Source organism: Cyprinus carpio, unplaced genomic scaffold (assembly GCF_018340385.1).
Source record: "Cyprinus carpio isolate SPL01 unplaced genomic scaffold, ASM1834038v1 S000006768, whole genome shotgun sequence".
NCBI classification, from domain to species: Eukaryota; Metazoa; Chordata; class Actinopteri; order Cypriniformes; family Cyprinidae; genus Cyprinus; species Cyprinus carpio.
The window spans coordinates 308452-332847 of NW_024879362.1; the positions used below are offsets into that span (position 1 = coordinate 308452).

The 24396-nt window shown below is 40.5% G+C and overlaps 1 protein-coding gene and 1 long non-coding RNA gene across 11 annotated transcripts in view; both read left to right on the top strand.

Annotated features, from left to right (window-relative positions):
- Window positions 1-24396, top strand: part of LOC109067520 (ubiquitin domain-containing protein 2) — a 100859-nt gene that overhangs the window by 36192 nt on the left and 40271 nt on the right. For 3 of the 9 annotated variants that reach the window (XM_042756007.1, XM_042756016.1, XM_042756015.1), the window contains one exon: window positions 17710-17946. In XM_042756007.1, the coding sequence (XP_042611941.1) occupies window positions 17710-17946 (237 nt within the window). Of the gene's footprint in view, window positions 1-4083; window positions 6035-17709; window positions 17947-24396 lie in introns of those variants that run through there. The other 6 variants (XM_042756011.1, XM_042756014.1, XM_042756010.1 and 3 more) reach the window with 6 other exon arrangements.
- Window positions 10170-12368, top strand: LOC109110887. 2 transcript variants are annotated; one of them, XR_006159849.1, is made up of 4 exons: window positions 10170-11051; window positions 11321-11369; window positions 11546-11611; window positions 12038-12368. It is a non-coding gene; the product is annotated as an uncharacterized LOC109110887 (long non-coding RNA). The 2 variants fall into 2 exon arrangements; XR_002021304.2 differs by lacking the exon at window positions 12038-12368 and adding an exon at window positions 11747-11911.

A 24396-nucleotide genomic window follows, 5' to 3' on the forward strand; every position in this document is an offset into this window, starting at 1 on the left:
CTCACCCTTCACTATTATCTCCTGGGCCGGGAATTCACCCTCTGTTCAGACCATGCGCCTCTGCAGTGGCTCCACCGCATGAAGGATACCAACGTGCAGATCACCCATTGATATCTGGCACTCCACCCTTTTAAGTTCAATGTGATCCACAGGCCGGGGGCGCAGGTGGCTGTAGGGGACTTCCTCTCCAGGAATGGTGGGCTGCAGGTTGGACGGCTCCACGGCCTGAGTCGGGCGGTGGGGGCATGTGGCGAGGGGGGCTTGGTTTGCAGTGGGAGCGAGCGGTCGGAGATGAGCGCTGTGTAAATAGGTCAAGTCCAAAATGACATTCACCTGCTTCTAATTACAGTGATTGGTGTGGGGAGACCGTAAAAGGGCCACTCAGAGGCAGAAGTGGCAGAGAGAGAGCGGCTGAGGACTTGTGGCTGTATTTTCCTGGCTGTTGCTGGTGGGACAATGTTAGAAACCAACGTACTCAGAGTTTATCTTATTTGATGTGTGTGACCACGCTTATATTGTTTATTTTTGTTTTGCTGAATAAATTGCCACAAGCCTCAGTCACGCCGACTCCGACTTCTTACTTCTCCATTTACATGAACTTATCAGATAAAATAATAAACTTTTCAGCTTGTAAATGAAGCCTATATTGTGGTCAATCTGAGCTGGGACAGGAAGTGAGGTTATTCTTTAATTTCCTTATTATCACTGGACTTACCAGCCCTAGACTTGTTTGTGTTAAGTGAGTGATTGAAATTTTTGTCTCCTTGTACTCCCTCAGGTTTAATACATTTATTTGATAATCTTATGATGTTCCTGATCAACTAAAAAACATAAAATAATAAAACCATCTTGAGAATAAAGTCATTATAATGTAGGGCTGTCCTTGACTAAGGATTTTTCTGGTCGACTAGTAGTCGTTCCTTTTAAGCATTAGTCGACTATTTGCACATTTATTAATTAACCATTTAAATCATTATAATGAGACTAATTGCCTATAGCCTAATAAGTGCTCAAACGCACGCATAAAACTTGCCACAGCACACCAGCAGAAGTAATGATTATGAATGTGTCTGAAAAACAGTAAGGAGACTGCATTAACATTTTAATAATTTGATAAACCAGTGCTTTCTTTGTTTTTGGTTTAAGAGATGATGTCCGCAACACTGACTCGTCATCTCCGCAGTAGTCATGCGCCTGTATGCATGTTTCATATGGATTACATAATTTGAGAATATTTTTCTTCCATTTGAATTGGTTCATTTAAAAGTAGACATTTCACTCTCAATAGATATATATTTTTTATGTCTGTTAGTTATAGTTGACTCGTCATCTCCGCATTAGAGGTTGTGGATTTTTTCTGTTTTTGCTTGTGTGGCTGGAGACTCAGGGCTGTTATCTGTTATAGCCACTTCCCTCATGGGCCAGAGGCTCAGAATGTTGGTGATCTGTTAGTGTCCCTTCCCTTTCAGGACTCAAAACTTTATTGTTTCTGTTACTGTCTCTCTGGACGTGCCGGAGACTCAGAACAAGGAGTGTCTTTTGGAAGGGTACCTTTATCCCTTCCTGATGAGGAGGAGATTGCAATTTGGTGCTTCTCCATTTCCATGTTGTGATTGGCTGTTTCCATTAGAGTGGGGGACACAGTGTCTCCTTTCCTCCTGTGGAATGTTTTTGCATAGTCCAAACACACATTTAGAAAAGTGTCACTAAAGTTTTACTGGTGCATTTTTCACTTATCAAATCACAACCAGAATACCTTTGGCAATGTTATGAACACATTAAGTCCAAAAATGATCGAAAAAGATTGAACTGTCATGCATGCATTAATTTGTCCATTAAGAGCTGTGTTTGTGTAAGATGTTGCACTGCACATCACTGTCACTCAGAATACTTATTTCTCTGAATAAATATAAGATGGGTGTTGTGTATTTTGCATCGGTTTTAAGGTTTGAAAACATGGATTTGAATGGACTTCTGTGATCTCTCTTTGCTTCACCCACTGCTGCTGCGTCCAGACGTCCTAAGGAATTTTTATGGCAGTCACAGGCCAAACCTTAGGCATCAGTCTCGAGATGGGTGAAGGACAGAAACTGCATTTTGACCAATGAGAAGTCCTGTCCTTCCCAGGCTTGGTGCCAAAGGTCTTCTTCTTGCCCTCTAAGAGATGTCTGGCTAATGTCCTACACTCTAAAAAGTGCTGGGTTAAAACAACCCAACTTTAACCCAGCTGCTGGGTCATTATTGGACAGAACACACGCTGGATTGTTTTGACCCAAGTGCTGGGTTTAACCATTCACCCAGAATGCTGGGTTGTTTATTTGACCCAACCAGTAGGTCAGGTTAACTGTGTTGCTGGGTTAAACATTACCTTAACATCGTGTTATTTGTTGTCTTTTTGCCTTGCCGATCACAAAGGAATTTAAAATTATTATTATTCTGTAATACAATTACACACACACACACACACACACACACACACACAAATGCAACTGTAAATATCCATTTAATAAGTTTTGACATTTTTTTTAAACCGTTTTTGAATGGGTGCTGTCACACATTTCATCCAACCCTTACAGACACAGATAAAACAACAGTTTTTGTAGACCAGTTTCTTTAAAAGACAATACTGTGTAAACTAGGCACTGTAAATTCCTGTTCTTTGTCAACATTGCATCATCAGTACATTCAATAATTGATTATTGCCACACGAGAATCAGATCAAACATTGTGCCATTAAAACTAAGCCAAACAAAGAATCCTACAACAGACAATACATGTGACACAAAATTTTAAATGTTACAAGTGGGCAGAAAAAAATACTGTTCACATGGAGACAAAAACTTCCCACATGGAGACTCATTTCCGTCAATATGATATCCTGCAGGCTGGAGAAATTCTCAGGTAGGAAGACTGCTTAGCGTAGTTAACATAAAGCACAAAAAAAGGACTTGAAACAAAGATCAACAGAAAAAGAACTTGAAACAAAGATCAACAGCCTCAAGTGACGAGTCCGTTTCAGTGGTATGGCCCGAAACAATGGCGAAGATCTGGGACGTTGTTGTCTTGTCCTCGAGGCACAAAATGTGAAGGAATGCATCACTAGTCTCTGCATTTTGCAAATATACCACCATGCTGGTCCCCTTCTGTTAATTACATGACACTTAGTCTTGCAACATAACTAACAAGTTAAGTGTATTTTATAGAAATTATATATAATCATATATCAGTTGAGGTCAAGCGTTTACATCCCCCTTTCAGAATCTGCAAAATGTAAATTATTTTACTCATATACAACTACAATTACACAAGGTTCAAATGCTCACTGATACTCCAGAAGATAAAACCATGCATTTAGCGGTGGGGGGTGAAAGCTTTTGAACAGAATGGAGATGTGTACATTTTTCTTATTTTGCCTAATTATCATATCTTTGTCATTTAGTACTGCCCTTCAGAAGCTACAGAAGATACTTACGTTTCCCAGAAGACAAATTAAGATAAATTTACCCTGATCTTCAAATTCAAAAAGCTTTCACCTCCGGCTCTTAATACATGTTTTTTTTTTCCTTCTGGAGCATCAGTGAGTGTTTGAACCTCTTGTAATAGTTGCATATGCGTCCCTCAGTGTGAAAAGATCAATCTCAAAATCATACAGCCATTGTTGGAAAGGGTTTAAATACACAGAAATGCTGGAAAACCAAAGAATTTGTGGGAGTTGAAGGATTTTTCTGAAGAACAGCAGGCAGTTTAACTGTTCAGGACAAACAAGGGACTCAACAATTCCTCTGCTCTGTGTCTCTCCAAATCAGCGTAGCACCATTTTGAAAAATCTGAGCAGTACGCCACAAGGATACGTTTTTTATGTGTATTTAAGCTTTGGTTTGAAAGCAAACAGTGCATAGGCACAGCGTGGCTGACACAGAAGAGCGTACGCCATCTGCATACTGCTCAGAATTTCCAAAATGGGGCTACGCTGATTTGGAGAGACACAGAGGAGAGGAATTGTTGAATAAAGTCATTATTTTTGTTTTCTTCGTGTACAAAAAGTATTCTTGTCACTTCATAACGTTATGGTTAAATCACTGATGGCAGATGGACTATTCTGACGATGCTTTTCATACTTTCATGGACCTTGACACTGTTATTTATTTGGCAGTCTATGGGACAGTCTCAAGGTTCCCTGTTTTCATCCAAAATATCTTAAATTGTGTGTCCATGATCTCGTGATACTATGTGGGTGAAGTTTGTGTGGTTGGCGTCAGCACTGATTGTTTCATGTGGGCGTTTCCACTAATTGTTATCAGCAGCAGCTGTCACTCATTACTTCTCCCTATATATTGCCCGGTCTAGCGTCTTGTGTTTGTCAGAGCATTGTTTCAGTTCTGTGTCTCATGTTCTGCCCTCCTTGTGGTTGTTTCTTCGTTGGATTGTCTTGTCTCCCCGGAACCCCGTCCACTCATCTCATCTCACCGCTGGATTCTCCACTTACCTTCTCGGCTCGCTTCCCCGCAGTTCCTGTGTCACCCTCTCCTGCTGCCAACTCACCACCGCACCCCGGATCCTCTGTACACCTGCATCTTCCCGGACTGCGTATCCCCCGCCAAGTATCACCTGTGTTCCTGTCTTATGTGCCTTGTTTATTTTATTCAAGCGCTGGTGACACAGGTGTCCGAGCTCACCCAGCAGATCTACCAGCTGACCTCTCCCGCTGCGCCACCCGCACCGCCTGCACCGCCCGCCCCCCCGGGACATCTCCCATGACCACTTCTGGCCTGAACCGTGACTTCCGGCGCCGGAGAGCTATTCCGGTGAGCCTGACTTTTGCAGAACTTATCTTAACAAGTGTTGCATGCACTTTGCATTACAACCCCGCACCTTCGCGACAGAAGAGTCCAAGGTCGTGTTTGCTCTCACTTTGCTTTCCGGCAGGGCCGCGTTATGGGGGACAGCGGTGTGGGAGAATCACCGTCCGTGTTGCACCTCGTTCCACGCCCTCTCCGAGGAGATGAAGAGGGTCTTCGACCGGGCCGCAGCCGGCAAGGAAGCCGCTCGTCAGTTAGCAGACCTTTGACAAGAGGATCTGTCGGTGGCGGGCTATTCCATCCAGTTCCGCACCTTGGCGGCCGCGTGCCAGTGGAACGAGGAGGCGCAGTGGGATCGATTCCTGCATGGGCTGGCCGACCGTGTTCACAAAGAGATCTACCTCCTCGAGTTACCCACAAGTCTTAAAGGTCTCATCGACTTGGCGCTCCGTGTGGACGCCCGGATTAATCGTCTTGGTAACCAGACCAGTCATTCACGCCTTCACAACTCTCCAGAACGGGGTAACTCGAGTTGAGAGAACATGGTCGGTCCCGTCTACGATCACGAACCCATGCAGGTGGGTAGAGCTCGACTATCCCGGGAGGAGAGAGAGAGGCGGAGGTCCCGAGGACTATGTTTATATTGCGGTGGCTCGGGTCATATCCTTCGTTCATGTCCAGTAAAAGAGCCAGCCCGGTAGTAAGTTTGAGGCTACTATCGGGTGGGATCTCCGCCGGGAAGTCCTCAACCACATCATCGACTCTCCTTCCGGTGAAACTGCGGTGGGAGAACCACACTCACAACTGTCACGCCCTTCTGGACTCTGGAGCCGAAGGTAATTTCATTGACACTGTCCTTGCACGTCACCTGAACCTTCCTGTCCTTCCCTTGTCTCGTCATCTCCCCGTCACCGCACTCAATGGCCAGGAACTGCCTCACGTCACTCACACCACTGAACCCATAACTCTGCTCACCTCAGGAAACCACACTGAAACCATATCCTTTTTCCTCATGGACTCCCCTGTTGCACCCATCGTTTTAGGTCATCCCTGGTTGGTCAAACACAATCCATGAGTGGATTGGGGTTCCAACACCGTCACTTTGTGGAGTGAAAGTTGTCATGAGTCTTGTCTGGTTTCTGCTTGTCCTGCTGTGTCTGTTTCTGTCTTTCAGGAGGAGACCATGGTGTTATCAAACGTGCCCGCAGAGTACCTGGACCTGAAGGAAGTGTTCAGTAAGTCCCGCGCTGCTTCTCTTCCTCCGCATCGTCCCTATGACTGTGCCATAGACTTAGTTCCAGGTAAGGGCAAGCTTTACTCTCTTTCTATTCCGGAGAGGGAGGCCATGGAGAAATACATTTCTGATTTCTTGGCATCGAGGTTCATCCGCCCTTCCTCTTCTCCAGCGGGGGCGGGATTCTTTTTTGTGGGTAAGAAGGATGGTTCTCTGCGACCTTGTATTGACTACCGAGAGGTGAACAACATCACGGTAAAGAATACCTATCCTTTGCCGTTGATGTCTTCAGCTTTCGAGAGCTTACAGGGAGAATCCATATTCACAAAACTGGATTTACGTTATGCTTATCATTTGGTCCGCATCAGGAAGGGGGTGAGTGGGAAAACCTTCTTTAACACCCCTAGAGGGCACTTTGAATATTTGGTGATGCAGTTCGGGCTCTCCAACTCGCCAGGGGTTTTCCAAGCACTCGTTAATGACATGTTGAGGGACATGGTAGATCAGTTTATATATGTTTACCTGGATGACATACTGATCTTTTCTTAATCTATCCAGGAACATGTACAACACGTCAGACGAGTGCTCCAGCGATTACTTGAGAATGGTCTTTTTGTCAAGGCGGAGAAATGCGTATTCCATGCACAGTCGGTTCCCTTCCTAGGATATATCGTCTCGTCTGAGGGAATGCGTATGGATCCTGACAAGGTTAAGGCTGTGATAGATTGGCCAAGTCCAGATTCCTGTAAGGCCCTACAGCGGTTTCTGGGGTTCGCCAATTTTTATCGACGTTTTATACGTAATTTCAGCCAACTAGTCTCACCTCTGACCGCCTTGACCTCCCCCAGTACTCCGTTCAGGTGGTCTAATACAGCCAAAACTGTATTTACCAACCTCAAGAGCCGCTTCGTTTCGGCTCCCATCTTAGTAGCTCCTGATCCCACACGGCAGTTCGTGGTGGAGGTCGACGCATCAGAGGTGGGAGTAGGTGCAGTTCTTTCTCAACGTGCTGCCTCAGACGATAAGATGCATCCCTGCGCGTTTTTCTCCCATCGTTTATCTCCTGCTGAACGTAATTATGACATTGGTAACAGAGAATTGTTGGCTGTCAAATTAGCTTTAGAGGAGTGGCATCACTGGTTGGAAGGGTCAGGGGTACCTTTCATTGTTTGGACCGATCACAAGAACTTAGAGTACATTAGAACTGCCAAAAGACTCAATTCCAGGCAGGCTCGGTGGGCACTTTTTTTGGTCGTTTTGATTTTTCTCTGTCGTACTGCCCGGCTTCCAAAAAGATTAAACCCGATTCTTTGTCACGTCTTTTTGATCCTTCCAAACGACCGGTGACTCCCGAGTGTATTTTACCTGAGAATATAGTCGTCTCAGCACTCGTAAGGGAGGTCGAATCGAAGGTCAAGACGGCCTTAGAAGGGGTAATGCCTCCACCCGGATGCCCACCGAATCGTTTATTTGTGCCAGAGGAGTTACGGTCCGACGCTATTCAGTGGGGTTACTGCTCTAATGTAGCTTGTCATCCAGGGATAAGCCAAACCAAGGGTTTAGTAAAGCAACGATTCTGGTGGCCACTTATGGCTCGCGACGTTCACGATTTTGTTTTGGCTTGCTCAGTTTGCGCCAGTGGTGAGTCATCTAACCGACCTCCGGATGGGCTTCTTCAACCGCTGTCTGTCCCTTCGAGACCTTGGTCACATATCACTCTAGATTTTGTTACCGCCCTCCCGCCCTCTAATGGCATGACGGTCGTTTTGACCGTAGTGGACCGGTTCTCGAAGGCGGCACATTTCATTCCCTTGCCCAAATTACCTACAGCCAAGGAGACAGAGGTCACTGTCATTGATCACGTCTTTCGGTTACATGGCCTCCCGGTAGACGTAGTTTCTGACAGGGGATCCCAATTTATATCCAAATTTTGGAAGGAATTTTGCAGTTTGCTAGGAGCGACGGTTAGTCTGTCTTCGGGTTATCACCCTCAGAGTAACGGGCAATCTGAGCGAGCCAACCAGGATTTAGAGAGAACGTTGCGATGTTTAGTCTCCAAGAATCCTTCTTCCTGGAGCCAACAACTCTCTATGGTTGAGTACGCTCATAACTCGTTTTTCCTAGTCTGCAATCTGAAATCGCGGTCCCCTCCGCTCACGCGTTTGTCCAGCGGTGCCAGAGCCCGCGAGACTCTGCTCCAGATGAGGGAGCGCACTAAGGCCAAGGCCGATCGCCACCGGTCGAAGCCTCCTGTATACGTCGTGGGTCAAAAAGTGTGGCTTTCTACTAAAAACATTTCGCTCCGTTCCGTTTCTAATAAATTAGCTCCCAAATTAATTGGCCCGTTTCCTGTCACCAAGATCATTAGTCCGGTGACAGTCCGCCTCAAATTACCTCCAGGTACAGGAGGATTCATCCCGCCTTCCATGTGTCCAAAATTAAGCCCATGTCGTATTCACGCATTAATCCGGCTACCCCGGTTCCCCCATCGCCGCGTCTCGTAGATGGGGAGCCGACTTATTCGGTTAATCGGATTCTGGACTCGAGACGGAGGGGACGAGGATTCCAGTACTTGGTGGACTGGGAAGGTTACGGTCCGGAGGAGAGGAGTTGGGTACCTGCTAGGGACATACTGGATCACTCCCTGATTGATGATTACAATCAGCAGGTAGGCCCGTCTGGGAACTCCAGGAGGCGTTCCTAGAGGGGAGGGTACTGTCACGGTTGGTAAACCGTGATCTCGGGGTTTTTCACTATGTGGGTGAAGTTTGTGTGGTTCGCGTCAGCACTGATTGTTTCATGTGGGCATCTCCGCTAATTGTTATCAGCAGCAGCTGTCACTCATTACTTCTCCTTATATATTGCCCGGTCTAGCGTCTTGTGTTTGTCAGAGCGTTGTTTCAGTTCCGTGTCTCATGTTCTGCCCTCCTTGTGGTTGTTTCTTCGTTGGAATGTCTTGTCTCCCCGGAACCCTGTCCACTCATCTCATCTCATCTCACCGCTGGATTCTCCACATACCTTCTCGGCTCACTTCCCCGCAGTTCCTGTGTCACCCTCTCCTGCTGCCAACTCACCACCGCACCCTGGATCCTCTTTACACCTGCATATTCCCGGACTGTGTATCCCCCGCCAAGTATCACCTGTGTTCCTGTCTTATGTGCCTTGTTTATTTTATTCATTAAATATCACTAACTCGCACTTGCTTCCTGCCAATCCTTTCACCAGTCGTTACATTGTGTTCCTAAAACGAACTAAGCTTTTACGGGTTTGGAACAACATGGGGGTAAGTGATTAATGACAACATTTTCATTTTGCGGTGGAGTAACCCTTTAAGTATCAATTCAATTAAATTGAAGTTTATTTGTATAGTGCTTTTTACGATACAAATCGTTGCAAAGCAACTTTACAGAAATTAAGTTTCTACAATATTTAGTAGTAGCTTATCAGTGGTGACTGACAGTTTATGTACATATGGCAGAAATGTATGGAAAAATCAATTAAAGACTTAATCAAACAGACAATGAACGCTATTAACAGCAATTATTATATGATGCAATCAAACTTACAGCAAAATTTGGTAGTTCTGTATATTGTTTTAGGGTTTGCATCATCTGAGGTCCTCTGAGGGGTTGGCATCATCTCTTCTCAGGTGTTCTGGATCCAGACTAAAGCTTGTGTAAAACCTATCCCGTGGCAAACAGAGAAACAAATAGAGACATAATTAGCATAGCTACTGTTCCAACCAAGTAAAATTAATTAGTTTAACCCAAGCTGAAGAATAATAATGCTCATTTGATCAAATACAACTGCAGTCCAAGATTATGAGATGCATTATTTGAATGCTTGGCCAAAGAGATGTGTTTTTAATCTAGATTTAAACAGAGAGTGTGTCTGAACCCTGAACATTATCAGGAAGGCTATTCCAGAGTTTGGGAGCCGATCTCTACGAGATTCTGTGTACTGTTTTTTTGGTCCAATAAGTGATATATCCGTCTATATCTCTTATACTAAATAAAAAAATAACACGCATTTTGTATCTTTCTTATTTTGGTAAAATAATGAACGTTTTGCAGATTCTGAAAGGGGGAGGTAAACACTTGACCTCAACTATCTATCTATCTATCTATCTATCTATCTTTGTCTGAAATAAAAAGCTTTTGTAACATTATACACTACACCATTCAAAAGCTTGGAGTCAGTATAATTTATAGAGCGAGAAAGAGAGAGAGAGAAAGAAATGAATACTTTTATTTAACAAGGATGCTCTGCCTTGTTTTTTCGGGGTGTTGATCGGCTAAAAATTATTCGTCCAGTCATTTTAAATCTGTAGGCTAGTTTAAATTAATCCGAACTGAATGAATCTAAATGAGTCTTTTGAACAGAATCGCAAAAATTTGAGTGAGATTAATAAAATAAATCCACACTATTCGCGGTAGTGCTGTATCTCAGAGTTTGTTGTAGTTTCATAATAGAGGTAATGAACAGTATATCACGCACTGACATTCCAGGCCTCGCATTTAGAGCTGATTCACATGAGACTTGCAATTCTTGACGCCCTTGAATCGAATCGAAGTGGGCGCGCTGACAGGACTCAGGAGAGCTTGTGTTCTGCAGTGACAGGCTACTGGCTGACAGCGTTCGGTGATTTCTGAGAGATTTACCTCAGACGAAGGTAAGTGTGAATACATAAAAACATTTTGAAAAACATGCTTACAAAAACATAACATTAAACGTTGTTTGATGTAATTTTTTTTTTTTTTTATCTGTATTTCTAGCATGAAGTTGTTTTGAGCCGTTTATTCCCGCTTCAGGTGCTTCGCTGTTGCGTGCGGTGATTTTTTGAGAGATTTACTTCAGATGAAGGTTAGGATAAATACATAAAACATTGGTTCAATGTTGTATTATTTCTCTCGAACTGTATTTATAGCCCGGTGTTGTTTCGAGCCGTTTGTTCCCACTTCAGCAGCCTTCAGTCAGCGCGTGGTCACAGCGTCCAAAGAGATTTAAATCATATGAAAGTAAGGAAGAATTTACAGAAACATTTTAAATAAGCTATTTACCAAAGCTTAATGTTAAGTGTTGTAATGGATATATTTGAGTGGGTCTATGCTGTAAAATTAGTCTAGATATCTTGATAAACTGCTAACTGGTAACTTAATTAGCAACTGCTACGTAACGTTACATTTTTAAAAGTTAGCTTTTAGTACAATATACATGTTTATTAATTAATGTTAGTTTAGCTAGCATGCTTTAGTTGGTAACATATTCCCCATTGACAAATCTGCAGACACATTCTGCTCATCTGATTCACCGGAGACAGCTTTGGAGGAGAAATGGTGTGTCTTCATTTGTTACTATATCATAATTTTCAAAGTGCAGTGTAAATTTCACTTGTTTTGTTCATGTCAGTGTTCTAGTTTTCATTTTTAGAAATCTACAATGTATTTTGTTTTATTATGATGTGATTTAATGTATATATTTTAATTTGTGTATATATATTTCATGTTTTAAGGTCAGAAAGCAAATGTTGCCATTCTTCTGGAAAACTGCTGGTCTTTAAATAACAGTCATCAATCAGGTAACTTGAACACAGTTTTTGAATACCATTCTATTACTAAAGTTACCTTTTATTCAGTTACTTAATTACTTTGACTAGCTTTTAAAAATTACTTTGTTTATTTCCAAATTATTAAAGAAGTTTATTTTAACACAGTTTAGGAGAAACATTTTCAAATAATCCAACCAACTAGCATCAGAGGAAGTCTTCATATCGCCGCTTTTCTCACCTCCGTTCCCAGACGACAGCAGGCCAAATATGCTTATTCTGTCCATTATATATACATATGTGACCTTGTGAATTGCTGTATAGTTCAGCTAACAAAATAACCGCCTGTTTTCATTACATTTGTATTATCATGTTATGTTTCATCATTCTAACTTGTGTTTAAACAATGAAAACGGTACAATGTATTTAGAGAAAGTGTGTTTTATTATATTTTTACAGGATCCTCTGTTCCCAGACCCAACCATTCAACTGAAGGACTGTGAAAATATGAACCCTTCGAACCACCGGCAATGAATGTATGATTTCAGATCTATTTTTTTTTACACTGAGGACAATTGAGGGACACAACTATTTCAAAAGTTAAACGCATTTATTGATTTTCAAGAAAGCCACACAATTTAAGAGAGACGGGGTGTGAACCAATTGAATTGGATGATCAGGGAAAACTAAAATGTTTTTCTGAAAATCAGTATTAAAAAAGTATGTAGCTTCTGAAGGGCAGTACTAAATGAACAGATATGATCTTTAAACAAAACAAGAAAAATAGACTTATCATCCTGTTCAAAATGTATACCCCCAGCTCTTAATGCATTGTGTTTCCTTCTGGAGCATCAGTGAATAATGTTTTCACCTTTTATAATAGTTGTGTATTATTCAGTTTATTAGTCATTGTTGGACAAAGGCCAAATATGCAGAAGATGCTGGAAAACCAAAGAATTTGTGGGACTTGGAGGATTTTTCTGAAGAACAGCAGGCAGTTGAACTGCTTTGGACTCAAGAAAAACTATCCCAAAACAAAAACAGCTGTGGGTCATCCAGTGTATGTAAACTTTTGAACATTTTTATAAATTATGCATTATACATTTTCATTTTTATAAAATCTGTAAATGTAAATATCTATTATGTAAAATTGCTTATTCATGATGGTACTAAATAAAAATAGCATACATTATGATCCCTCTTATTTTGTTAAAATGATTGCATATTCTGCTAGGCCAGAGATGGGCAAACTCAGTCCTGGAGGGCTACTGTCCTGCAGAGTTTTGCTCCAACCCTAATTAAACAGACCTGAAGCTAATCAAGGTCTTCAGGATTACTAGAATGCTACAGGCAGGTGAGTTTGATCAGGGTTAGAGCAAAACTCTGCAGGGCAGTGGCCCTCCAGGACCGAGTTTGCTCATCTCTGTGCTAGGGGCATGTAAACTTATGGGCCTAACAGTATCTTCTGTAGCTTCTGAAAGGCAGAATTAAATGAAAAAAACATGGCATGGTCCTGATGTTGCCATTAGAGTTGTAGAATATGTGCGTGTCTGTCTTATGGAGAGAGCGGTAATCACTGTCCTGACTTGAGTGTCCATTGCAAGTGTATCCATTATTGTGTTTGTCTTTTGGTTCGTATACATTTTTATTATTATTATTTTATTTTTTAATCATTTTAATGATTTATTGAAGTGTCTGTGTTTGCAAAATATTTAAAATATTTTTCTCAATCCAAATGATGTTGCAGTCCTTCTGAGTTTGTTTAATAATACTTGAAGTCCTGTTAAATGTTTGCTGTCTTGCATTTGCTGAAAAATAAAAATTGAGTTTTGTTAATGCCTTGCTCTGTTTGTGGCTTTGTTGACAGTTTTTATGAGCGCATATGACGCATTTTTGTATAGAAGGCACGTAGCCTTTAAAACATATTAAGTGTACAGTAATTTATAGACGTTTACTGAGACATGAGTGTCCGTTTACGGAAATTTAATTGCTTGTACCCTGGATTTTGCGGAGACTTTACTTCTCATGCACAGGGATGTACATGGATTTACCGGTCAGTGAGTAAACATTTCCGTCCGTGTCTGGGAGTTTATCGCGTTAGTGAGCGGACTGGAAAACTGCCGCACACAAAACAGTCTGTTTCTGACAGGGGGCAAGGAAGTCGACCGGAAGTTGAAGTCGGCCGCGTGCCGCCATCTTGTAGCAGAACTTCACTTGCGTTAGCATCCCATTGACTCCCATTCATTTTTGCGTCACTTGGACAGCGAATAACTTTACATCTGAGGCGTTTAAAGACTCCATTTGTCCATTATTTATTTCTAAAGATACACGACAATGTATAAAGGGCTCCATTACCTTCTATGTTACATTATGGCCCCGTAGAAACAGTTTTTGTAAAAATAGGCTAACGATTGCGTCATAACCACTCGACTCTCTGTCGCACAGTAGAGAAATTACCGTACAGACAGGAGGAGAAGCTCGCAGGCAATCGGGGAGACGTCAAGAGATATGGCGTACTGGCGTTACATTTTAAAATACTATACAAAATAATTAATCAGAATACTTACTCCTGCTCACTCACGCCAAAGAACTCCCCGCTCAAGCTCGCCGTCTCTGCAAGATTGACGATGGCAGTTTGCACGCACAGCTACTAGAACATTTACATCTGTCAGACAGGTTGCTGATGTCGTCAAGCTTAGTTTGAGTCTGCGCGTCAGAAACGGAAGTGCTAAAAATCGCTAAAAATGGGCTTCACTTGTCTCAATTGAGTTCCAATGGGGTCGCTGTGTCCATTTCTTTTACTGTCTATGGTTTCTGACAGTGTCCAGAAGTCAGAAACGCCAGAGCACAAAGACGGAAACTGCCGGAAACATTCCATTTACGGGTTTGTGCGCTGACGTGAACAGTCCGGAAATTTAATGGCATTTTTAGAGCTCATTTATGGAGGGCCTAAATGATTCAGGCCAGTATACAGGTGCTGGTCATATAATTAGAATATCATCAAAAAGTTGATTTATTTCACTAATTCGATTCAGAAAGTGAAACTTGTATATTATATTCATTCATTACAAACAGACTGGTATATTTCAAATGTTTATTTCTTTTAATTTTGACGATTATAACTGACAACTAAGGAAAACCCAAATTCAGTATCTCAGAAAATTAGAATTTTGTGAAAAGGTTCAATATTGAAGACACCTAGTGCCACACTCTAATCAGCTAATTAACACAAAACACCTGCTAAGGGCCTTTAAATGGTCTCTCAGTCTAGTTCTGTAGGCTACACAATCATGGGGAAGACTGCTGACTTGACAGTTGTCCAAAAGACGACCATTGACACCTTGCACAAGGAGGGGAAGACACAAAATGTCATTGCAAAAGAGGCTGGCTGTTCACAGAGCTCTGTGTCCAAGCACATTAATAGAGATGGGAAGGGAAGGAAAAGATGTGGTAGAAAAAAAGTGTACAAGCAATAGGGATAACCGTACCCTGGAGAGGATTGTGAAGCAAAACCCATTCAAAAATGTGGGGAGATTCACATAGAGTGGACTGCAGCTGGAGTCAGTGCTTCAAGAACCACTATGCACAGACGTATGCAAGACATGGGTTTCAGCTGTCGCATTCCTTGTGTCAAGCCACTCTTGAACAACAGACAGCGTCAGAATGACTTAAAATATTTTTCTCAATCCAAATGATGTTGCAGTCCTGCTGAGTTTGTTTAATAATAAGTCCTGTATTCAAAGTCCTGTTAAATGTTTGCTGTCTTGCATTTGCTGAAAAAATTTTTTTTTAGTTTTGTTAATGCCTTGCTCTGTTTGTGGCTTTGTTGACAGTTTTTATGAGCGCATATGACGCATTTTTGTATAGAAGGCACGTAGCATTTAAAACATATTAAGTGTACAGTAATTTATAGACGTTTACTGAGACATGAGTGTCTGTTTATGGAAATTTAACTGCTTGTACCCTGGATTTTGCGGAGACTTTACTTCTCGCCTGACCTTAACTCCATAGAAAAACTATGGGGTATTGTGAAAAGGAAGATGTGATATGCCATACTCAAGAATGCAGAAGAGCTGAATGCCACTATCAGAGCAACCTGAGCTCTCATAACACCTGAGCAGTGCCACAGACTGATCGACTCCATGCCACGCCACATTGCTGCAGTAATTCAGGCAAAAGGAGCCCCAACTAAGTATTGAGTGCTGTACATGCTCATACTTTTCATGTTCATACGTTTCAGTTGGCCAAGATTTCTAAAAATCCTTTCTTTGTATTGGTCTTAAGTAATATTCTAATTTTCTGAGATACTGAATTTGAGATTTTCCTTAGTTGTCAGTTATAATCATTAAAATTAAAAGAAATAAACATTTGAAATATATCAGTCTGTGTGTAATGAATGAATATAATATACAAGTTTCACTTTTTGAATGGAATTAGTGAAATAAATCAACTTTTTGATGATATTCTAATTATATGACCAGCACCTGTACAAGCTAATAAGCAGCTAGTTAAAAGTGAGAATTAGCCCCTATACTAAAGTGTTATGGTTGTATTTACCAGTTGATACTTGTCAAAAACAGTTGAATTTCTATGCCCATCTCGTTGGGCATAGACAAGAATTCGGTCTGCAATTGTAGCCCAGTCTTCAAAAAGTTTTGTCTGTCTCTGGATATAGCTTCCTAAAGTCTTGTGAAATCTGATAATCCTTTAAATCCTTTAAACATTTAAGAAAACGTTTGTCAAACACAGTGTTCTTGCATGCTTTGATTTCAAAATGTAACGTTACCGCTGCTTTGATGTCTTAATTATGACACGATTCCATATTATACAGAACAGTTGGCATAGGCAACCCTAGCTAAGCATCTCACAATTTAAGTGAATTTATGTCAATCTAGCCTCCAATCTGGAAGGCAGAATTGACACTAAATAAAAATAAAAATGAGTGCATTCCCATTTAATATGCTGGTTCACTAAAATAGAGGAAGGAGGACCTCATACAACATGAGATTAAGTCTAACTTTACATACTGTAGCTAAGACAACATTGCAATTAAGTAACAAATAATGTTACATACCAGTAATATTGTCGTTTAAGAATATAAAAGTAAGGGGCATAGTGTTTTAGCTACTGCAGCCACCTGAGGAAAAAAGAGCGCGAAAATGCTCAGCATAAAAGAGATGGCTCTATCGTCGGATTCGGCATGTCGCAGACATTTACTTGAAAAAATATCCCCTTAAAGATCAATTTTAGTAAAAAAGGTCTAATTCTGACAAAACTGTACAAAGCCATACAGTACGCAGACAGTAACTGAACTTACCTATTTCTGACGTAGTTCATACCATTTCCATGAGGCATTAAAATAAGGGACATGTAACTTATAAATAAAACTTTTAGCGAGCTCACCCACACATGCAAACACACACACACACACAACTTTTTAACGATAAAGCAATAGTTGAGGCTATTTTTGTCACTAGGCGGCTACATAATCATTCACAAAATAATGTTAACCCCACACAGCATCAGATCAAATATTGTATTAAACAGGGAAATCAGTGTGCTCTTACCACATCTTATTAAAAACAGAGGTAAATAATCATATCATCATATTAACTTACCTTACAATCCTGCTTGCAGCGATGTACATAACCGTCTGACCACAACAAGATGAGAATCCAGAAAGTTCGATGAAGAGGAAAAATAAATAAACTGGTTGGGTCAAAATAGCCCAACCCAGCTGTTCAGTGGAGAAAGAACCCTTACAGTCCATTTGACCCAGCATGAGCAACCCAGCTGTGTTTACATTACCTCAAACAACCCAGAATTATAACCCAGCACAATTAACCCAAAAATGTGTTTACAAAAATAACCCAGCACTTTTTAGAGTGTAGTGTCTTAATCAGATAATATTGGACAGTTTGCTTATGTTAGTCCTACAAGATCCAATTAAAATGTAACAAAACTTAGTCCACTATTTTGGTCAGAAAGGAATGTGGAATGTGCTGTCCACTACAGGAGGTTTCAAGCATTCACATTTAGATCATTTGCTTTATTACATTATTGGCTACATATTGATGGTACATATCTTGAACATCCTGTTGGATCTTGACCTTTTTGTCTCTGTTTTGCAGTTGCTCTGGGGCGAAACCAGCCCCTGAAGAGAGAGAAGCCTAAATGGAAGAGCGACTACCCAATGACCGATGGGCAGCTGCGCAGCAAGCGTGATGAATTCTGGGATACAGCACCAGCTTTTGAAGGTCGCAAGGAAATTTGGGATGCACTTAAGGCGGCTGCCCAGGCCTTTGAAAACAATGACCATGAGCTTGCTCAAGCCATAATTGATGGTGCCAGCATAACATTACCACATGGTAAGAGGCGCACGTCATAGATGAACAGGTGCTTTGCATCATGTATTCAGCTGGTTTTATTAACCCTCTGGGGTCTTAGGGTGTTTTGGGGGCCTGGAGAAGTTTTGAGATGCCTTGACATTTGTGCTTTTTTCAGTTGCTTATAAACATATAAATGGCTAAAGTCTAATAACACTGTAATCAGCACAAACTGAGCAGCATGTATGTACACAGTGTTGTGCTAGTTACTAAGAAATAGTAACTAGTTACAGTTACTAGTTACTTCATTCAAAAAGTAACTCAATTAGTTTGTTGATTACTTACACCAAAAAGTAATGCATTACTGTTAAAAGTAACTTTTTAGTTACTTTTTTAAAGAACATTCTTTAATGTTCCCATTAATGCCCTTTTATGTGTTATGGTCTATACAAACACACAACTGACTTAAAGTAATTTTTAAACACTGTTTTATTTAAGTCAGACTAGCACAAACTGAATATATCACAAGGATTTCTGAAATAAATAACAAAACAAGCTGAATAATATATTCAGAATCAAAAACTAAAGTGCCTTCTGCATCATAAAAGCTGTTGTGTTGAGCCCTTAAAAATGTTCCTTTCACAGCTTAAGTATGAAAACTATCAACAATGTACAACATAACAAAACATTTTGAAATAAATAAATGAAAGCAATCTGAATTATTCAGAATCAATTTCGAGAAACTCAGCACCAAAAAACTGCTATTATTGACAACCATAAATAATATGCATAAAAAAAACATAAAAAATATAAATGCTGTTTAAAAATGAAATCTATGAGCAATTTTCAACCTAACCACAAATTAAGAGTTGCATGTCACCAACTTATGTAAAGTAAGCTGTGTGTATTCAAAGTGCAAAATCTGCTGTTGTATATGTCCATGAAAATGTAAAAACAAACAAACAAACAAACAAAAAAACTGCATTTTTCCTAGCAATACAACGTAATGCATTTTATAATGCATAAAATTAGTGTTCTTAGATATAACAAAATTTCACTGTGGCTACTAAACTAACCATTATTTTTTTAACAAACAAATATTTTTAATAACAAATGTGTGCTTATTTATTTGAAACCACAAAAGGTGCTTACTAGCAAGGACCTGAATGAACGTTTAAGTTGAGTTTTACCCTTCAAACCAGTGGTTGTACCTCATGAGAAGAAGTCTCTCAAACCTTTGGTCAGATAGCTTGTTCCTCTTTGGAGACAGTACCAGACTTCCCAGGCTGAAAAGTCTCTCAACAGGTGCACTGGATGGAGTAGCTGCATTTTTCTTCAGATAAATTTCCTTTATTGTGGGAAATTGTTTAAGAATCTCCATCCATGTTTCGGCTGTTCTCAAGTAGGTCATTACTTCTGTTTCCACAGTGCTGAAGGTATCATCAGCCTCCTCAAAACAGAAAAAGTCCTGCACATTATAGGAGCTTGAGTCACGTGTTGTCGAAGACACAGGCATCTTGGCTGCTTGCTGAACAGGGCCAGGGTGAGGGATGAGCTTGTGACACTCTGCTGCCAGCATTCCTTTGACCATCTCTTTCTTCCTCTCGTCTCTCAACCATCGCAGTTAGAACATAGGAAGTGTGACAGCTGCCAGTATTGCATCGTTGCTTTCCAAGACGGATGCAAATCGTGTTTTGATTGCCTGCAAAAAAAAAAAAAACCCACAGTGACACAGATATTAGAATCAGTGAAAGATTCCTTCTATGTACATTCTATGAAAGCTGTACACCACTATGTGATTTTTGACCTATAGATATGAGTTATAAAATCATTTAAATATCACAAAAACACACACATTAAGAAACTGAAAATATATGTGCAACTGATTGTACAAAACTAAAACTTTATTTTGCAAAAATACACATGTGTGTGTGTGAATAGAATAAAACATTTCTTAGGCTATACTGGTGCTTGATCAGCTTAAAATATTAATGTTTACATCTATAATCTTATTTTGAATATTGATGAATGTTTCTTACCTGAACTATGGCATCAGGTAGGCCAGTTGCAATATTCAGGCCTTCTTTTATCTCCAGTAGCTTTGACATCAAAACTTCTATTGTGGGCAGGAGGGTGCCATAGTAACAGTTTTCTTCTCCTTGGAGGATATCCAGAGCAACTGTGAGAGGCTTCATGATGGCACAGTATTCCCTCAGAAACTGAAATTCCCTCTCACCAATACATTTTAGCTCTAAACGATAAGATATGGTACTCAAGTCAGTCATGGGTATTTCAACTATTCTTGCCACAGCATCATAAAATGAATTCCACCTTGTGGAGCATGGCACAAGCAGTTTTTTGCCAACCAAACTCTGAAGCCAAAGTAGACCGGCTAGCCTTACTCCACAGTGCTGTGCACTTGGCGGTAGCACTTCTGTAAATTCCTTTAGTCCCAGGATTTGAAAGCAGCCACTTGTCCACATCAGAGCATGAAATTAAGTTAAGTGTGTGAGAGGCACACGTCAGGTGTGGTGGTAAAACAATCCCCTCCTCTGTGGAGGTGTCAAGCACGTCTGCAACATTTGTGAAGGTAACCTCTTCATCCTCTTCGTCATCATCATCGTCAGAGAGCAATTCCGGCTGATACATTTGGAAGGCTTTTACAAAGTTTGAGCCGTTATCAGTAACCGTAGCTGTAACTTTCGTTGACAGTCCATATAATGAATGAATGTGATCGATCTCAGCAGCAATGACATCATACGTGTGTCTACCTTTGATCCTTTTACAGGCCAATGCAGCTTTCTGGCATTGAAAAGTAGCGGTGTTTATCCAGTGGGCTGTCATGCCTAGGAAGCTTTTGTTGTGGACAGACCAAATGTCTGCAGTGGACGCGATGCGTATGGAGCGAATTTTGTGCCAATATTCATCAAACAAATCCAGCATTTTGCAAATAAACACAATTTGCTTTGCAAAGAAAAACTCGACTTTCAAACAAAGGCAAAGTGATTTGCAAATACAAAATTCTATTTGAGAGAAAATGCAGAGATGTGACAAATATATTTATAGTGTGTTACAACTGTGAGACTCATTTGCATTTTTATGAGGAATCTTGGTATGATTTTCTCACAAATGCATGCTGGCAGATTTTCTCACATGAGTCAAGTTGGATTTTCTGACAAATGCAATTGAGCAAGTTTATTTTCCAAAAACAGCATATGGCGCTGCTGGCCAATTTATGCTAGTCTCCTGAGATCTGAAACATCTGTTTACCTTTTCAGACCAATATGAGAAGATATCCTCGCTGTCCAGAGTGTGTCTTCACCCGTGTAGCGCACCAACATCCAACGGGCAGAAAAAGAAAGTAGGCTAAATTCTATGATGAAGCTTGTCGTTTTGATGGCATTTTTCGGGGGCATCTACATGCTTACCTGGCTGACCTCAGATCATTAACATGTGAACAAAGCGCTAGCGATAATGAGGTGAAACATGAGAATCTTTACCTCTCCTCACTTTTATACGGATTATATAATCAGAGAATATTTGTTTTCAATTTGAATTGGTTTTAAAATTTGACATTTTAGGCTTTCTACACGTAGATGTACCATGTATGTGAGGCACATATTCACTGAGATTCAGGTTGTTTTATTCAAGAAAGTTCCCAGAGACTGAGACGGCAGAGAGCGTGCCCTGTTTGTTTTCTTTATTTTACAAAAGTACATTGTTTTGTTGACTATACACAAATAAACGCAGACCCTTTGCAGTTTGAAACGATGCCATTCTCGTATCTTTAATTTAAATTATTTTTGTGGTCATCAACAAAACAGGATAAAACGCACCGGCACGGTCTTCGACCCCAAAGATTAGTTTCTAATCATTACATTATCCTTCTGAAACACTGGTAAACCACTATTTATTAAAATGCTGAATTTAGTATTATATCAGCGTGAACTTGATCTTTTCTCCCAAATTCACAGGACAAGAGTGACACCAGAAGATAAATATTCATCATGTTGCTTATCTAAAAAATACATAATTATTTTAGACACAAATGATTGCACAGTGTTAAAACATTTAAAAAAGTTTTAGATATTGTACTAAATAATGTGATTTGCTTTAAAAATGTTATTAATAATTAATGACCTCTTGGGTGATATTGCTATATCTGATACTAAATTAAATTGTCTAAGTTTTCATTTTTGGTACACAATATTTTTGTTACACATTGAAAAATTTTATCAACATGTATATATTCTATATCCCGTGATCCTACAGAGGATAAGAGGTATGGAGAATGCATCAGTTTTTATAGGTAAAGACCCGCCTAGTTAAATGTTTAGCCATGTCACTACTGATTTTTGAACTAATCAATCATGTTACCAACTTTACAGCCCTTATTGTGAATTTCACTGACACTAGTAGGGTCGCTTTGTGAAAAAATCTAAATGGTTAATTATATAGTAAGACAGAAACTCACCTGTTCCCCACTCATGTTGGTCTGCTGTATTCCCTGTTTTAGGTCTCAGGGGACTAGCATAAATTGACGGACAGCGCCATCTGCTGTTTTTGGAAAAGATAGTTGCTCAATTGCATTTGTGAGAAAATCTGCTTTTACGCATGTGGGAATATCTGCCTGCATGCATTTGTGAGAAAATCAAGCCAAGTTTCCTCACAAATGAGTCTCACAGTTGTAACGCACACTACATATATTTGTCCATACCTCTACATTTTCTCTCAAATAGAGTTTTGCATTTGCAAATCACTTTGCGTTTGTTTGAAAGTCGAGTTTTTACTTGCAAAGCAGATTTTGTTTATTTACAATACGCTGGATTTGTTTGATGAATATTGACAAAAATTCGCTCCATAGATGCAGTCTAGCCCCTCAAATGTTGTCTTCAGCTCACTTTTTTAATATTCTTTATCCAAGTAGTTGGAAAAGGTTTTTCATCCCATTTGCTGTGTGCCGCCTGAACATGTTATCATGCTAACGAGCTGCCTGAAAGCCGGCGACTCCACAGTAGAGACAGGCTGCATGTTTTCAACGATATACCGTGCAGTAGCTTTGTTTATCTGTCCCTGGCTAACAGTCCGGTTAAAATCTAGTCGCTGTTGTTTGGCTGAAGGGGCTTGACTCACTTTGAGTGTGTCCACCGACACTGGGTTAGCTTCTAGCTTCGTCGAGTTTCTGGAGGTGCTTCAACAGATTGGAGTTGCTGTTTATCGCAGTAGATAGGACCTTCGAACCAGAAACACACAGCTTACATTTGACTAAAATGTTTTTGTCTTTATGCTCAACTAAAGTGAAATAATGAGCATATTTCCACTTTGAGAAACTCGTCTTGCTCTCGCCTTGACTCGCCATGACTGCCGCGCAAACTTGAATAAACGGACACACGCCCAAACCTGAATCAAACATATTTTTATTCAAAGATCAACAGTCTGTCATTAGTCTTTAGTCTGCCACAAAAAACAACAACATTAAAATCATGAACTCAAATGTCATTGTGAAAAGAAAAAAAACAATGACTGTTGTAAGTAACAGTGCGTAAATCAGACCTTTCTGTATAGACTAACAGTAATAAGCTTAAACGAAAATAGCGAAATAATTAAGTAGTGAAGTATTTTTTTATACACAGTGCCGCAAACAATCAGTCACTCCTTTACGCGTGCATCACTGTCCTCCTCGCGGCTGCAGCAACTTGCACTGTCTTCATCAAGCCAGAGGCGTTTTTGCTTTTAGCAGCGTGTTGGGGTTCCGGTACACCAGCATGCCAACGGAGTGAATGAAAATTAGCTTATCAATGATCTAAATTTGCGCCTAGCCGCCTACGGTATCTTTTTAGAACTTAGAAAAAAAAGATGCTGCAGCCAATGAGCAGCCGGCGGGGGCTGGTTGCAGGACGACTCAACCTTCGCAGACAGTTTTTAATGTTTATCAGACAATAACTACTCAAGATTTTGCTTTTGTTTAATTTTCGGGACAATTAGGGCCAGATTCGGGATTCGGGACAACAGTTTAGATTTCGAGACTGTCCCGAATTTTTCGGGACGTCTGGTCACCCTAGTCGTACGTCATTAAAAAGTGACGTCAACTCAGGTGGACACCACCAACTGAGATCACATGACTTATTATAGGCGCGATGGAGGACGAAGGATACACACAGTGGAGCAATGCGGAGGTTTCATGTCTTTTAAGTCCTCTTTTTTTCTCCGCCGTACGAGACCAATGTTTTGCTGATTTTTTGTTGACTTTTCAAAATATTGTGGAAAGCAAAACACTGTATAATTTTATTTGCATCTGCATCCATTGTATTTCCTGCTGTTTTACTTCATTTTTCGGGTCAGAACGTCTACGTTTGGTAGTTTCAGCAGTGTGTAATGTAAATGCAAAAATCGGATACGGGTCACTTTTAAAAGATGATGTAAGTGGGTCGTCAAAAAAATCGGATATAGTCAGAAAATCGGATTTGGGCATCAAGACCTGCAGTGTAAATG